At 29.0% G+C, this 15,562-nt stretch overlaps 5 protein-coding genes across 7 annotated transcripts; 3 read left to right on the top strand and 2 right to left on the bottom strand.

Moving 5' to 3' along the window:
* The first annotated feature begins 136 nt into the window (after positions 1-136).
* Ctl1 (choline transporter-like protein 1) lies at positions 137-5,142 on the top strand. The gene is made up of 12 exons (XM_076786584.1): positions 137-365; positions 619-764; positions 859-1,250; positions 1,337-1,426; positions 1,799-1,938; positions 2,033-2,219; positions 2,284-2,415; positions 2,472-2,616; positions 2,702-2,842; positions 2,919-3,078; positions 3,178-3,399; positions 3,472-5,142. The coding sequence occupies exons 1-12, from the start codon at positions 252-254 to the stop codon at positions 3,622-3,624; spliced, it is 2,022 nt and encodes a 673-aa protein (XP_076642699.1). The 5' UTR covers positions 137-251; the 3' UTR covers positions 3,625-5,142.
* On the bottom strand, positions 4,971-6,963 carry LOC143353349 (ribosome biogenesis protein BRX1 homolog). The gene is made up of 4 exons (XM_076786593.1): positions 6,757-6,963; positions 6,358-6,634; positions 5,901-6,256; positions 4,971-5,825 (listed from the first exon to the last, which is right to left on the bottom strand). Exons 1-4 carry the CDS (start codon positions 6,778-6,780, stop codon positions 5,454-5,456), a joined length of 1,029 nt encoding a protein of 342 aa, XP_076642708.1. The 5' UTR covers positions 6,781-6,963; the 3' UTR covers positions 4,971-5,453.
* Positions 6,964-7,194: 231 nt separating this feature from the next.
* LOC143353344 (prenylcysteine oxidase 1) lies at positions 7,195-10,161 on the top strand. 2 transcript variants are annotated; one of them, XM_076786586.1, is made up of 8 exons: positions 7,195-7,276; positions 7,720-7,862; positions 8,045-8,251; positions 8,320-8,464; positions 8,548-8,851; positions 9,151-9,274; positions 9,344-9,693; positions 9,767-10,161. In XM_076786586.1, exons 2-8 carry the CDS (start codon positions 7,784-7,786, stop codon positions 10,025-10,027), a joined length of 1,470 nt encoding a protein of 489 aa, XP_076642701.1. In that variant the 5' UTR covers positions 7,195-7,276; positions 7,720-7,783; the 3' UTR covers positions 10,028-10,161. The 2 variants fall into 2 exon arrangements, with proteins under 2 accessions (XP_076642701.1, XP_076642700.1); XM_076786585.1 differs by lacking the exon at positions 7,195-7,276 and having other exon boundaries at positions 7,523-7,862.
* A 225-nt stretch (positions 10,162-10,386) lies between these two features.
* Positions 10,387-12,692, top strand: LOC143353348 (solute carrier family 35 member E2A). 2 transcript variants are annotated; one of them, XM_076786592.1, is made up of 5 exons: positions 10,387-11,059; positions 11,202-11,453; positions 11,634-11,814; positions 11,900-12,103; positions 12,186-12,692. In XM_076786592.1, exons 1-5 carry the CDS (start codon positions 10,795-10,797, stop codon positions 12,358-12,360), a joined length of 1,077 nt encoding a protein of 358 aa, XP_076642707.1. In that variant the 5' UTR covers positions 10,387-10,794; the 3' UTR covers positions 12,361-12,692. The 2 variants fall into 2 exon arrangements, with proteins under 2 accessions (XP_076642707.1, XP_076642706.1); XM_076786591.1 differs by having other exon boundaries at positions 11,634-11,820.
* Positions 12,693-12,831: 139 nt separating this feature from the next.
* Cth (Cystathionine gamma-lyase) lies at positions 12,832-15,465 on the bottom strand. Its single transcript, XM_076786589.1, has 8 exons — positions 15,314-15,465; positions 14,872-15,007; positions 14,453-14,740; positions 14,238-14,372; positions 14,033-14,168; positions 13,798-13,950; positions 13,465-13,630; positions 12,832-13,377 (listed from the first exon to the last, which is right to left on the bottom strand). The coding sequence occupies exons 2-8, from the start codon at positions 15,004-15,006 to the stop codon at positions 13,233-13,235; spliced, it is 1,158 nt and encodes a 385-aa protein (XP_076642704.1). The 5' UTR covers position 15,007; positions 15,314-15,465; the 3' UTR covers positions 12,832-13,232.
* Between the last annotated feature and the right edge of the window lie 97 nt (positions 15,466-15,562).

Genomic DNA, 15,562 nt, shown 5'->3' with positions numbered 1-15,562 from the left:
TGATCGATACTACTCTTAACAAATTTCGTGTAAAAATCTACCTAGTTTTAAAATATAAATGTGAAAATGGTAAATAGAAATAGAAAAGATTTATACACATACATTTCTTATGTTGTGTACCGTACCACACTTGCATATAGTTGTAGACAACTTCACAGTGATTCGACGGAGGGAGTAACTCCGAAATCGAAGAGTTTCATTAGTTTTTTACTCAAGTGACTTATTCTAATTTTTATCAAAGTTTTGAAAAAATGTCTTGTTGTTCAGGTGACGACGATGAAGAACAACGACCAGATCCAACACGTGTACGAGAATGCACGGATATTTTTTGGCTCTGTTTCTTCATAGCATTTTGGTTTTTTATGGTATGTAAATTTTAGTACATTAATTTGATGATCTTAACAATCTGATTGTTAACAATTTTTAAGAATCTATGTAGATAAGTTTTCTTTTCTCAAATGTATATCAGTAAAAGCGTATTGTTCAGCTTTACTTTATGCAGCTCAACTTTAATGTTGAGAATGAAATAAAACACTATTCATTATATTCTACCTAAACAATAGGATCTGTTGAATAAAATGTAAATCTTGTTAATAATATGTTTTTTTGTTTATGCAGATATTAATAGCAGCTTTTGCTCTTGTATATGGCAGTCCTTTGAGACTCATAAATGGGTATGACAGTTTTGGAAACACTTGTGGTATGAAAAATAATCCAAAGTTTGGTAGCATGGAGCTTTCAGGACAAGATACTAGTGACAAGCCGTTTGTATTAGCATTCAATTGTCATATTTTACATACTGAATTATTAATTATATATAAACTTAATCAATGTTATTTACTAATATTATTATTTTAGATATCTGTTCTTTTTAGACATATCCAATGTCTCGCAGTCTTTAAAAATTTGTGTGAAAAAGTGTCCAGATAGAAAAATGACAACAATGAATGATATATGTAAATTTTATGAGGAAACAGGATCACAACTGTGTCATGATAAACCAGGAAATGATTTTAGTGCCTGCAGTAATGGAAACAAAGAAAATAAAACAGGATCTTGTCCTGGATTTCCAGTACATAACAGTATACCTGTTCTTAATCGTTGTATTCCAAAAACAATTAAGGAAGTAGGAGAAACTGTAGTTGCCAATTTGTATGGTCTAATTAATTCGTGGGATGTTATAGAACAGATATTGGGAGATTTGTATAAAACCTGGAGAGAGATTTTGGCTTTATCATTCTTGGCCTTTGGTATAATCTATTATCATCTTATAACTTAAAATTCGGTTTCTTAAGGTATATAACACAGTCAAAAATTATATGCAACTCTGTTCCAGTTTTATCTCTTTTTATGATTGCCATCTTCCATTTATTGGCATCTATTGTAACATGGATTGTAATTGTTCTTGTCAGTATTGCAACCACAGGTAAGCTACTTAATAGTAGATGGTTTATGTTTAGTTTATATGTTGCATAAAAATTTTTACTATAAGTAATTTTACTACTTATCCAGGAAAAATTGAGAGGAGAAATGATATTGTCTATCCCATAATTTTTCAAGAAACTATTTCATTTGAAATAATAAAGTTTTCAACATTGATATGCAATTAACAAGTTAGTGAAGTACAAAATAAAAGCATTTCCCCCTGTATAGAATCTGATTCATGGAGTTGATTATAAAACTGGTTGCATTAATAATGTGGAGTTATGATTTTATTATAGACACTTTATTTTATGTTAAATTTTAAAGTGCTATTAAACATTGCTTTGTTTATAATCCGCTTATTGAATTATTACAGCCGGTACAGTTTTATTATGGTGGACATATATAGAAATTAAAAGAACTTTAGATAAAACTGATCAAAATCAACTACTCGAGGAATCAGTTAGAAATGAAAGAGCATTCCTGATTTTCTCTATTGTTGCAACAATAATAACTGTATGTAATTGTTAATCAGCTAAAAAAAAAAGTATAATACAATAATTTTACTTTCATCATTTATTGAAATATAATAGATGTCTCTGCATTTCAGGTCATTCTATTACTTCTATTGAGTATATTACGCAAACGTATTGGATTCATGACAGCATTATTTAGAGAAAGTGCAAAATGCTTGGCAGAACTGCCAGGTTTATTTTTTCAACCTTTGCTTACGTTTAGTGCCTTAATATTATTTTTCGCATTTTGGGTAACTGTAGTCCTTTGTCTCGCAACTGCAAGTAAGTCTTTTAATTGTTCAAAGAAATTTTAAAATAATATATGTAACATACAAAATAATTACAGATTATCCTGGAACAAAATCTGTCCAAATGTATAAAAACCACATATTTGATCCCTTAAATTTGAGTTCAATTGGAGAGAAGAGCGCCATTATTGAAGAAAAGAAAATTGACTTCTCATTGGGTTCCTTTAAAAGTAATGTATTAAATTCTTTAAATATTAGAATCATTACTATTTCCAAAATATTTCAGCTTTTACTCTAGTCGAGTACGTTGATCCAACTTGGGTGAAGTATATGTGGTGGGTGTATATCATAGGATTGATATGGACCTCTGAATTTATTATTTCTTGTCAAGACATGGTAATATCAGGAGCTGTTGCTCATTGGTATTTTAGGTAATAATATTAAAATAATATTTAAGTCACGTACACTGCAAGATATAATTGTATGTATATGTATGATCTGTATTTGTTATTTTAGAGGAAAAGATGCTAGTACGTCTCCAGTATGCTCTGCTATGGGAAATTTAGTTTATTACCATCTAGGCTCTGTAGCTTGTGGCTCATTCCTAATAACACTTTTCAAATTACCCCGTTTAATTTTAACATACCTGCACACTAAGTATATTTATTGTAAAACCTATTTTTTAGAAAATTAGTTTTTTGTAGTGCAATTTATAATTTACATTTTCTTATAGATTTAAGAAAAATACAGAAACTTCTCCATGTGCTCAGTGCGGTTTAAAATGTTGCATTTGTTGCTTCTATTGTCTAGAAAAATTTATTCGATACATGAACCACAATGCATATACCGTTGTTGCTATAGAGGGGACACACTTTTGTAATGCTGCTAAAATTGTATGTTATAATTTCAACCACATATTTTATTCACGTAGATCATTGAATATATTATTAATTGAAAATGTTATATTTTTCACTTCATTGCTTTTTCTTTAGGCATTTACAGCGCTCGTTAGTAATGCATTGCAACTAGCTGTAATAAATGGAGTAGGCGATTTTATCCTATTCCTGGGCAAATGTTTTGTCACAGCTGCAACTGGAAGTATTGGATTAATATTTATGAAACAAGATCCAAGATTACATTTTTATGCTGCACCAATCTTTGTTATTTGCGTTTTTTCATTCTTCATTGCTCACAGCATTATTTCTCTTTACGAGGTATGGTGCATGAATTTTTCATACAAATTTCTTATATGTACTCGATATTTACAATTTTATGTCTCCTTATAGACAGTGATAGATACGCTGTTCCTCTGCATTTGTGAAGACAAAAATTTGAATGGTGACAATGGAAAATGGCGTCAATCAGCGCTAGCACAAATTGGTTCTAATAATAATGCAAACGGACAACAATCTCAAGAATTAACACCAATGAATACATAAGTATCAATATTAAACACTCAGCATTCTTCCGACGCTTTTACACATTTTTGAACATATTTTACAGCTTTTAATAACATTTCTACATTTTACGATTATAATCATACTCTTAGCTGCTTTTAAAAATTACTGCCAGCTATTGTTACAAAATATTTTAACTTTTGATAATATTTTAACTATTGCAAAGCACAAATTTTACATGTCATTGCCATACGTAATAGCGAATTTTGTCATATGTACATTCATAATCAATTAAGATTCATTTTTTTAAGTAAGTGTTATAACACTCCTACTCATTGGATTATAACACGATTGCATGATTTAATATTTTTTTAGAAGGATTTTCCATCAGAAAGGTATTGATTCAACAGAATATGTTATACCCACTTTTTACTATAATTAGTTGTTACATTTCTATAATTAATTATTACACAACATTCCTAATCTACACATTAGTGAAAATGATTATCATATTGCTTATTTGTACATTTAAGTATTGCTTAAGAAGCTATAATAGCTATAATAGAATAGGTCTTACGAAAACACTACTCGTTGCCGTCACAACATGAAATCTATGTACAAAGAACAAATTTTAATCATATATTTTTTCTTGACTTTAAATGTATATTTTACATATATTTTTGTAATACAATATTAAGAAATTAAGTACTTCAGTCTATTGACCAAGGAAAAAAAAGTACTTTAGTCTATTGACCAAGAAAAAAAGACGTATTTTTCCTTTTAGAATTTTTATCAGTATTTATATTCGTAATATAATGCTACAATAGTAACAGAATTTTATATGTAGTTTATATTACAATGCAGTTTTGTGTTGCATATGTAAAGTAGTTACTCATTATTTGTTTACTTCTTAAAATATACTACAAATTTTAAAAGGAGCTTAAAATTGTAGTTTTAAAATCATAAAACATGGTATAATTGTTTCATTGTTTGTAAATCTTCAGAATGTATACTCCATCGTTGTGTGATGGTACTATAATTCATAGTACATAGATTCGTGCAGTACAATGTACAAAATATATTATTTCGTTAAGTGTGCTTTTAAAATTAAGTACAAGTACGTGCCAGGATATTTAATAATGTTTGAAATGATTGATATTCATGGATTATACATAACTAACATAAAATACTACATAGGTGGTAACAATAATGAATTTACTTGTTTAATTTAACGTTTTTCTTTCAATGTATTATTATTTTCTTAAAACCAAAATGATGTATATAAATCAGATATTGTTACTGTGCAACTTTTCTTATAAATATAAGAAAAGGAATGGAACATTATTATATTTTTATATCTTTTGTAAAAAGTATACTGTATCACAATATAAAGATTGTACAACGAAAAATGTTATTCTAAATTTGTATGACTTGAGCTGCTGTTTATAATCTATAAATATTATATACAATTCAAATTGCTCATAACACAATGTGCTTTTCTTAATCTAATTTAGATATTGTAATAATAGCAAAAAATAAAAATATACTGTTTATGACATATTTAATAAAAACTTTATCAATATTCATCAGCATAATACAAAATATTGTGAATACAGTGGGGCCCCGAGTTACGTTCTCTCGGTTTACGTTGTTTCGCAGTTACAGCGTCTATATATAAACTTTAAATCTAACCTTTTCTAAAATTTATATACATTTGAAAGAAAATGTATGTCCTAATCTAATAAATACATGTATATATGTATACATACATACATACATACATGTGTGTCTATCTTGTGTACCCCAACTTATGTCGCCCACTCTAGAACTAATTAGTACGTAATTCGGGGCCCCATTGTATAATTATTTCATTAATTTTTTGTCTTCTTCTTGAAACTTGTTTTCTTCTTGAAACTTGCTTTGTTTTTCAAGCTTGTTTTCTTCTTGAAACTTGTTTTGTTTTTCAAACTAGTTTTCTTTAATTTATTTCCTATTTGTTTTGTAACATTTTTCTTTAGTTTAACTTTATTAGTTTTACTTCTTTTGACTCGTTCATTGATTTCTATTATTTTTGCTTCCTTTTCTTCTAATTCTTTGGCTTTTACTAATGGGTCACCTTTGAATATCTCATCAATTGGGTTCAGTGAATATGATTCTTTTGGCTTACTAATTTCTTGAACCAACTTCTGTTCTACCTTGTTTATATATTTACCAGCAGCTTTTTTATTTATAGATTGGCGAAACTATAAAAATGGTAATAAATTTCTTACTGTAAATATACTTATAATATTGATATGGAAATAATTGCTGTAGCATACCTTTGTTGGTGAAATATAAGTAGGATTTTCCCAAAGTGCTTCTCCTCCAAAACTTCCATTATATATTTTGACTGGATTTAATACAAATCTTGGACCAATTTCAGCTAAACCACCATCTTCAGTTAAAATTTGAAAATTTCTAAACCATATTCTGTTGTCTAATATACTAAATGTATACACATGGTCATAAAATGGTTGACTCTTAGGGTGATGGTTTGGCACACCAAATATTTGAATAAATAATTCTTTTAAGAGACTATAATGTGGTTTACTGGCAAAATTTTCATCAAATGATAACAAGGGACGAGAACCCTTTAAACAATTTCCAGTCATTTTTAATTCTCCCATTGTATAGACTAAAATAAAAATATATTATTTGTAATAAAGCTTATAATTTTTCAGTTTATGAAGCTGTAAAAGTAATTCTTCATTATGTTCTTAAGAATATTATACATACTATTCTCTACAAGAAATTTAGCGCTTGGTCCATCAGAGATATTAGAAAACCACATGTAGAGATCCCTTTTTCTTCTGCCTTCAAATAATATTGTTTTATTACAATTTTTCATTTCACATATTTCATTTACAACTTGTAAATTTTTAGTGCGTTCCATTTTTGATTCTGGTCGGTGATGAGGCATGAGAGTCTTCAAATCATCCATAAGATGACGATGTCTGTAACTGATTCCTCTAGTAGCAAAAACTAATACCCGTTGTTTGTTTATCCATTTCACCTAAATAATCGAATAGAGTTACATTTATGAACTTAATCACATTTTGTTTAAGTTGAACTTGTGTTCACCTAAATATGTTACAAATATATATTAGTTCATGTAACATAAATATAGTTTCAAACCTTTCTCGCAGACGGTTCATCCATAGTTGCTAGATGCAGCGCAAAAGTGACCGCTCACGAATAAAATGATCAGTGCAAATCTCTGCTTATACCGTATCCACTTATATATATATATAGATCAGTGACAAGTACATAGACGCGAAAACACTTTGCGGAAGTAAGGTTAACATCAAAGAAACATTTCACACGTGTTGTACACCACAAAACAACAAACATGCATAGATGTGCAGCACTATACCGGGGACAGTAAAATCCCGGGCGTGAACACCCTCATTCCTCTCTGTAATCGTCTCTGATATAATGGACAGATTCCGACTCAACCAATGCCAACGTTCCTACAGTCGCGCTCTGATTGGTGCGTGTTTTCCCTTTCAAGGAAGTACAACATTTTTGGGACACCCTGTATATCATTCATATCATTGCCAAGGCGCCAGGCGCCACACACCTGAAATAAACACCTGAAAATATCCGTGTATGTATAACATATGCATGTAATTGCAACTGTTGCATTTAATCCAATGTAATCCAATTTGTCAACCTCTGTTGACCCCTGTTTTAACCAATATTAACATACATATTTGTATTTTAATTCGTAGGTTTTTTATTAATATATAGATGCTTACATAAACACATTTACTAAATAGTATCATTTACGGAAATAAAATATAGCTTTACACATGTTCAGGTCGCAAATAACTAATAATAGTTTATTTAATTCCTTAGTAGGAATTCAAATTTTTTGGCAATACATAAATGACTTCTATTGCGGATAAAAATTTGCATAGTCAGAATTAAAACTCATATATAATTGATGTTGACAGTGTTGTTATATATTTAGTAATAATAAGTATCTTCCCTCGCTTTATGAATTAAAATATGAACGTGTTAATTATATTATCGTAAAATAATAATCTCAGCAGACATGTTGAATAATAAGATAAGCAAAATCAGTCGATTTATAAGGCCTCTGGGGAATATGTTAAGCAGTTTTCAAGAAACCATCATATAAGATACATAGTTACAAAATATGGAACTTCGAATTATTTTTTCATTTATATTACTTTTGGAAGGTGGACTTTCTTTCGAAAATCGTAAACCTAATATAGGTAGGCAAAAATCCTTACCCTTCAATTTACCACTTTTTTAATATATTTAAAATAAAGCAATTCCAATGATATAATTCAATCATTGAAAAATATATTATTATATTTAATCAAAATATTTTTAATAATAAAGATGACATAGTAACATTATATGTGCAAATTAATATCTACTAACACTGTTTTAGCAATTATTGGTGGCGGCATTGGAGGAGCATCGAGTTCCCATTTTCTTACAGAATTATTTCAAAGTAATCTTAACATTGATTTGTATGAAGCAAAGACAATTGGTGGACGTTTAGCTACAGTACAAATTGATGAGAATGAATTCGAAGCTGGTGGTGCAATCATACACCCTCAAAATAAATACATGCAAGAATTTGTTAAATTGCTTGGTACATTATTTTACATATAATTTTATATAACATTTTTCCTTATCTTTATAATCAAATTATCTCTTTAGGCTTAGAACATAGAACGTCAACTGATGGTAATAAAGTTGGTATTTGGAATGGTAATGAATTTGTCTTCGAAGAAAGCAATTGGGAAGTGATATCTTTTGCTAAACTGCTTTATAGATATGGTATTGAGCCATTTAGTCTTAACAGGTATGGATATATTACTGAAATCGTTTTCAAAAATGTACTAATCAATATTATAATAATAGTTAATTTGACTTTCTTTCTAACAGACTTGTGCAGTCTATATTAAATGATTTTGCAAAGATATACGATCTGCAGGATGCTGGAAAATCATTTGAAAATGTTACTGGTTTGTTATCAGCCATGAATAATGGGTTTCCAAAATTATTACAAACATCGATAAAAGATTATCTTTTAAATCTTGGTTATTCAGACCAAATGATAGATGAACTTGTCAAGTCAACACTAGTTGTAAATTATGGGCAAGATACTACTGTTCATAGTTTTCTTGGTGCTGTATCTATAGCTGGAGCAGGTTTCAATTTGTGGTCCGTAAAAGGAGGAAACAAAAAGGTTTTTTTTTATTAATTTAGATGTAATACTTTTAAGTAACAATATAAGGAGGTAATAGACACAATGGAATCATACAGGCAAGTTTTGGTACAGAAGTCGACCAAGGCTGTTATTACAGTAAGAAATTTTTTTTTTTAACCAATTTTAGAAATTTTTGAAGTGCTAAAACATTTCTTGGCCTTCAAACTGTAGCTATCCATTTAGTGTTTACTATTTCATTATTATTTGTACTTTTAAGTACAGTTAATATATTAATATATTCCTTTTTTCATTCAACTAATGGTGCTGAAATATTTTAGGTACCTGAACATTTAATATATAGAAATAAGAATATAAACATTATACCTTCGTATGTTGTAAAAATTATCAATGCCCCAAAAGAAAATGGTAGGCAATCATACGAAGTGCATTACCATAATAAAGGTATAGTATATCATTAATTATTTCATAACATCCCAATTGTCACTTATTACATAACAATTTTGATTGCAGATAGTACAATTATAATGAAATCTGTGTATGACATTGTAATTGTTGCAACCCCACTTACCAGTGATCAACAATATCCCATTACTTTCGAAGGATTTCCAAATAACGACTTCCATGGTGCAGAAAAATATCATAGAACTATAGCTACCTTTGTTAAAGCTGGCTTGAAACCATATTATTTTGGTTCAGCAGAAGAAATAGATACTATTCTTAGTTGTGAGCCTAATAAGACAATAGTTAGTTCTGTGGGCAGATTAAATTCTATAGAGGGTTCAATGAAGAATAGTAAAGTTTGGAAAATCTTTAGTAACGCACCCTTAAGATCAGGAGTTCTGAATGAAATGTTTTCAAATGTATGACGCTTACAAAAATCGGACGCAAAAGTAAATAATAAATATAGAAATATTTTAATAATTTTCGTTTCAGATTGATGAAATAAAGGAAATTTCATGGAAGGCTTATCCTGAATACTCAACATATGTCCACGACGCAAAATTTAAATTACACAATACACTTTATCATGTGAACGCTATTGAATGGGCAGCCAGTGCAATGGAAATGAGTGCAATAAGTGGAAGGAATGTAGCAATTTTAGCGCATAAAGATTTCTCTGAGAAATTTTACTACAATGAGATTAACAAAATGCAAACTACTGTACCTGCAAATACACCGTCTATTGAATTGTAGCAAAATAAGCTAATATTGTTAAATGTTCACATGTAGATATGATTATAAGAGAATTTACTTTTGTAAGTAATATGATTATTGATTGTTAATATGTATACAATTTATAGTAATAAAACTATCTATCCAATTTATAACTTTTGATTGAAATCACAAAAACCTTGAATAGCATGAAGATAATTGTACCTTCATTTATATCAATCACATTATATCAAATAATGATTACAATTTAAGTTCATGCAATTTTGATTAAAAACTACCAATTAATGTTTTTTTTTCATCAACGATTAATACATATGTATACATATGTAAATCATATGTAAACGCATTTGCGAAAGCGTTCAGTCACACGCGCTCATATGTATATGTATGTATGTATATGCATATACATGTAATGTAACCGAACTCCAAACGAGCTTGTAAAAATGTGATATCAGTGAAACTACTATGATTAATCAAGTAGAAGACCGTATATCAGTATTATCAATAGATGATTACAAAGTCATTCGTACTATTTGTCATACCAACGCTAAATATATAACTTTTACTGTAAATCTACAAACCTTCTAAAACATAACCTATAACGAATCTTTGGAGGAATTACACGAATGTCAATATCGTCTTAACCGGTCAAACTGAAGATGTGATAACACCGGCGAGATAGCGTTTGTCATCGTCCACGTATATATGTGTATTACGTGCATTAATATTTACGTGTAGTAATATTTTATTTGAAAGTAAGGTGTAATGCACCCTTTGTCTATGGTGTAATGGAAAATCATTCCGTTCGTATAAATTATACGCTAACACCTCACGATACTGAGCAACCATTAATACATGATAACCAAACTATACAACTGAAAGAAAACAATAAAAAAACGGAAGAAATAATTGTACATACGAATAAAACCAAAGGCGGTTTGTTTAATTCCAGAGCTCTGATATTTGTAGCATTATGGTTCTTCTTCAGTGGGTGTACTTTATTCTTAAACAAATATATATTGTCTTACATGGAAGGAAATCCTACAATTTTGGGTAAATAAATGGAAAAATTAATACTTAATATGCTCAATATTTTGATTATACAAATTGCCTACTGCAAATGTTACATTTAGATGATTTTATTTAACGCGTGTGTTTCTTAACGGAACATGGAAAATTTTATTCATTTATACAGGTGCCTGCCAAATGTTAATGACAACAGTATGCGGTTTTATACAAATGTATTTCCCATGTGGAATGTATAGAACAAGGTCCAGAATAACAAAACCAGCGGGTTTTTATAAACATATGATCTTGGTAGGATGTACAAGATTTGCAACAGTAGTACTAGGATTGGTATCACTCAATTATGTAGCAGTGAGTTTCACGGAAACTATTAAAAGTAGTGCGCCAATTTTTACCGTCCTTATTAGCAGATATTTATTAGGTAAGCATCACTATCATAATTTTCTATCTTAATGTCTTGTTTTGTTCTATCGTCAAAAATTCTTTCATAAATATGTTGTGCATATTCAGTTTATGTGTCCAAGGTTTTATAGTGTAAAAAATAGTTTTCAATTCATTAATTTTTACTGTAATTTATTAATGATTATAACATTATTTACAGGAGAACATACAGGGTTATATGTAAACTTATCTTTAATTCCTGTAATGGGTGGTCTAGCTCTGTGTTCAGTGAATGAAATCAGTTTCGATGTCAGAGGATTTATTGCTGTTATGGCCACAAATGTAACAGAATGTTTGCAAAATGTTTACTCCAAAATGTTAATCAGTGGCAACAATTTTAGGTACACGTGAGTATTATATTTATTAATTACATCTATAACCATAGCAGTGTTCTATATAAACTTGACTTACTATTCGAAATTGCAGTCCTGCAGAGTTACAATTTTATACCAGTTTAGCATCAATTGTGGTGCAAGTACCAGTGTCAATTCTACTATTAGACTTACCAACACTCGAGCATTCCTTAAGTTTTAAATTATTCACAGCCTATCTTCTTAATGGAGTGTTCTTCCATTTTCAAAGTATTACTGCATATGCATTAATGGATTATGTTAGTCCTGTAACACACAGGTACGTTGCCTAATTTTATATTAAGTATGTGAGTAAAAATCTAAATTTAGAAGCTATATATTACATATATTGTCTTTTGTAGTGTGGCCAATACAGCAAAAAGAGCTTCTTTAATTTGGGTTTCTGTTTTATTATTTAACAATCCGGTAACTGGATTATCGGCTTTGGGAACATGTTTGGTAATAGCAGGAGTATTACTATATAGTCGAGCACAAAAATACGATGGACTAAACAAAGGAAAATTACGACACAGTTAAGAATTAATTTTTTATCACTACAAATCTAAAGTTAACAAGGATTTATATTCTATTAAAATAAGCCATTCTATTAACCACATTATTTCACACAAAGAATTCAAACAACAAATTATTTAGTACATATAAATTTTGATGATATTGTATTTTATTCGTTGTAAATGTACGAAAGCGGAAATATGTTTTGCATTCTATTTTACATTTTATAATACTGAAAGCTTTAATTGAGAATACTCGACGGTACAAATTAACAAGTTTATAAGAAATTACGCTAAACATCGAATACTATGTAAAGATAAAAATTTAAGTATTGCATAATGTAGAATTTACATTTTAATTTATGAACATTTACATATCTGTTTGAATCTCTTTCATTATATATAACAAAAAAGTCGAATTTCTAATAAGCCATACTTGGTTTGATGTAATTAATAGATACTAAAATATTAAATTATTTGTTTAACATTAATGATATAAAGCGAGTTTATAAAATTTATTCAAATATTTATAGTATATTATTGTTCACAATTCATTCCCTATTTTGTATACAGGTACATTACATTTTTTATAAATACCACAAATCGTATGAAAATACATTGGATACAACATTGGGAAAATAAATGTCTACATACATATAATGGAACTCCATTGTGTTATGATCCATATTTCTTTCCTATATATATTATTTTCAACTCCTATATATTATCAATATAATCTTTTAGGAATGTTAACATTTGAATAAAGAGTAATCATTATTAAAATTTTGTAACTTTGAAGTATTAAAATTTATTGTAGCAAAAAATGATAATATAAAGTTAGACTTTGCATAGAACTTCTACGATCGCCCTCACAAAAGTCTTATTACTTTGATAAATTTACTGACAAGCTTCAAGAGCTTGATCAAGATCAGCTAAAAGGTCACGTTCTGTTTCAAGGCCAACAGATAAACGAATTAATTGATCAGTAATACCCAAGTTTGCTCTCTCTTCTTCAGAAATTGAGGCATGCGTCATGACAGATCTATCCAAAAATTTTCAAAATGAAACCTTCTTTATAATTATATATATGTATATATACTGGATATAGATATAATTACTATTCACTCACGGTAATTCAGCAAGGGATTCAAAACCGCCAAGAGATTCTGCTAATGTAAATATTTTCAATGACTGTAAAAATTTCCTAGAATCCCCTTTAAGATAGAATGAAACCATTCCACTGTGACCAGTAGTTTGTTTAAGGCTAAGCTCGTATTGTGGATGTGACGGAAGATCTAAAATTAAGTTATGCTGTTATAAAATGTAATATAACGAACTAATTTAATTATATGGCAAGCTCAATAATGTTATATATATATATATATATATATATATATATATATATATATTTTGCAAAGGAAATATGATAAGATTCTTTAGAAATAGTAAGGTAGATACATACATGGGTGAAATACTTTCTCTACATAAGGATGCGATTCCAAAAATTTTGCAACTGCTAATCCATTCTTCATATGTTGTTGCATTCTGAGTTCTAATGTTTTTAGACTTCTATTAACCATATAACAATCAAAAGGTGATGGTACAATACCTAAAGCTAATATAACAATTGAAAGATAAAGATTAATTTCGAATAAAGAAAAGCAGTGCAATGTATAAATTGAATAGTGTAAAATTACCGTTTTGTAAAAATTTAAGTCTTTGTGCAATATCGTCTCTCCTAGTTACTGCTGAACCCATAACAATATCTGCATGTCCATTCATGTATTTTGTTAGAGAATACACTACAATATCTGCACCCAGTTCTAAAGGTTTCTACAATAAGAATAAATATAGTACAATGTACATAAAGAAATCGCAACACTGACTGAGAGTATTGCTCACCTGGAAGTAGCATGTTAAAAAAGTATTGTCTACCACTATAATAATCTCAGGATACTTGGTTTTTATTATTTCACATATGGTCTTGATATCAACAACTCTAAGCAAAGGATTTGTAGGTGTCTCCAGCCAAAGCATCTAAAAAATAATATAGATATATAAATATTAAAAAAATTTCGATGAATGCATAGTATAAGGAGATTGAAAATTTTAAATACCTTTGTATTTGGTTTAATACCAGCTATAATCTCATTTATATCAGTTGTATCTACAAGTGATAGTTCAATATTATGGGTAGTTAAACATCTTCGGAAGAAACGATTGGTTCCACCATAAATGTCATCTCCAGATAGAAGATGGTCTCCTGATTTTAATAATGAACATAATACTGATGTAGCACCTAAACCAGATGCAAATGCAAATCCATGCTTTCCATTCTCTAAAGCAGCTAAACAAGTTTCTAAAACATTTCTTGTAGGGTTTCCACTTCTGGAATAATCGTAACCCTAGAACATTACAAAATAATGATAAATAATAAAAATATGTTTTAATATTCAATATTGTTATATCAAATAACTATATCAAATTATAGTAAAATCAATATTATGATATTTGGTTTCTACATCAAAAAACTTACTCTATGTTGCCCTGGTCCATCCTGACGGAAGGTTGTGGACATTACAAGAGGAGGTACTACTGAACAATGCATCCATTGCAATGGATCTTGTCCAGCATGAAGAGCTTTTGTTGCAAAACCTTCTTCCGTCGACATTCTATTAAAATGGTCATTATTATAAATGATAATACTTAATTAGAATTCGATATGAGTTTATTACTAGATCATTAAAATAAAATCATCAATCTTCTTTCATCAGACTAATATTAAAAAAAGATAATCTATATAATGTGATAAGGAATTTAAAAAATATGAAGATGACCAGAAAATTATTTAGTTAATCTAAGTATCTCATAGAGTATAAATTATTATTTGTATTTAATTACTGTAGGTCGTAATTCATCAAATATAAATATATTTAAAAAATAGAAAATACAATACAGAAATAATGAATTAGACTTACCTGACTATAACTGGTTAACAGTACAAAAATTACAAAATTCTTAAGTTAGTAACAACAGTTCACGTTTCTGAATGATAGCCCGGCACGGCACACGACACTACAGATTTATATATTACGTATATGTACTATATACAACAGTACTTACACATACGCATGTACATATACATAAATAGTATATACACGTGGCACGTGTTACTGAAAAGGATTACAGAATTGCGTCATCTGAAACATATGTACTGTCATCTTCTC

The sequence above is a fragment of the Halictus rubicundus genome, chromosome 4, assembly GCF_050948215.1.
Source record: "Halictus rubicundus isolate RS-2024b chromosome 4, iyHalRubi1_principal, whole genome shotgun sequence".
In the NCBI taxonomy this organism is placed as follows: domain Eukaryota; kingdom Metazoa; phylum Arthropoda; class Insecta; order Hymenoptera; family Halictidae; genus Halictus; species Halictus rubicundus.
This window is presented reverse-complemented; position numbering and strand designations above follow the sequence as displayed.

What these genes read in the sequence shown, in the direction of transcription:
- LOC143353349 (XM_076786593.1), bottom strand. Translation starts at nt 6,780, where the DNA reads ATGGATGAACCGTCTGCGAGAAAG. An exon ending in TAAATTTCTTGTAGAGAATA is followed by an intron (nt 6,257 to 6,357) that starts GTATGTATAATA and finishes TTTTTATTTTAG; the next exon opens with TCTATACAATGGGAGAATTA. An exon ending in CTTATATTTCACCAACAAAG is followed by an intron (nt 5,826 to 5,900) that starts GTATGCTACAGC and finishes CCATTTTTATAG; the next exon opens with TTTCGCCAATCTATAAATAA.
- LOC143353348 (XM_076786591.1), top strand. Translation starts at nt 10,795, where the DNA reads ATGGAAAATCATTCCGTTCGTATAAATTATACGCTAACACCTCACGAT. An exon ending in AGGAAATCCTACAATTTTGG is followed by an intron (nt 11,060 to 11,201) that starts GTAAATAAATGG and finishes TCATTTATACAG; the next exon opens with GTGCCTGCCAAATGTTAATG. An exon ending in TATTAGCAGATATTTATTAG is followed by an intron (nt 11,454 to 11,633) that starts GTAAGCATCACT and finishes CATTATTTACAG; the next exon opens with GAGAACATACAGGGTTATAT.
- LOC143353344 (XM_076786586.1), top strand. Translation starts at nt 7,784, where the DNA reads ATGGAACTTCGAATTATTTTTTCATTTATATTACTTTTGGAAGGTGGA. An exon ending in AAATCGTAAACCTAATATAG is followed by an intron (nt 7,863 to 8,044) that starts GTAGGCAAAAAT and finishes ACACTGTTTTAG; the next exon opens with CAATTATTGGTGGCGGCATT. An exon ending in GAGCCATTTAGTCTTAACAG is followed by an intron (nt 8,465 to 8,547) that starts GTATGGATATAT and finishes TCTTTCTAACAG; the next exon opens with ACTTGTGCAGTCTATATTAA.
- Cth (XM_076786589.1), bottom strand. Translation starts at nt 15,006, where the DNA reads ATGTCGACGGAAGAAGGTTTTGCAACAAAAGCTCTTCATGCTGGACAA. An exon ending in GTATTAAACCAAATACAAAG is followed by an intron (nt 14,373 to 14,452) that starts GTATTTAAAATT and finishes ATTATTTTTTAG; the next exon opens with ATGCTTTGGCTGGAGACACC. An exon ending in ACTTAAATTTTTACAAAACG is followed by an intron (nt 13,951 to 14,032) that starts GTAATTTTACAC and finishes TTGTTATATTAG; the next exon opens with CTTTAGGTATTGTACCATCA.
- Ctl1 (XM_076786584.1), top strand. Translation starts at nt 252, where the DNA reads ATGTCTTGTTGTTCAGGTGACGACGATGAAGAACAACGACCAGATCCA. An exon ending in TGTCAGTATTGCAACCACAG is followed by an intron (nt 1,427 to 1,798) that starts GTAAGCTACTTA and finishes GAATTATTACAG; the next exon opens with CCGGTACAGTTTTATTATGG. An exon ending in TTAACATACCTGCACACTAA is followed by an intron (nt 2,843 to 2,918) that starts GTATATTTATTG and finishes ATTTTCTTATAG; the next exon opens with ATTTAAGAAAAATACAGAAA.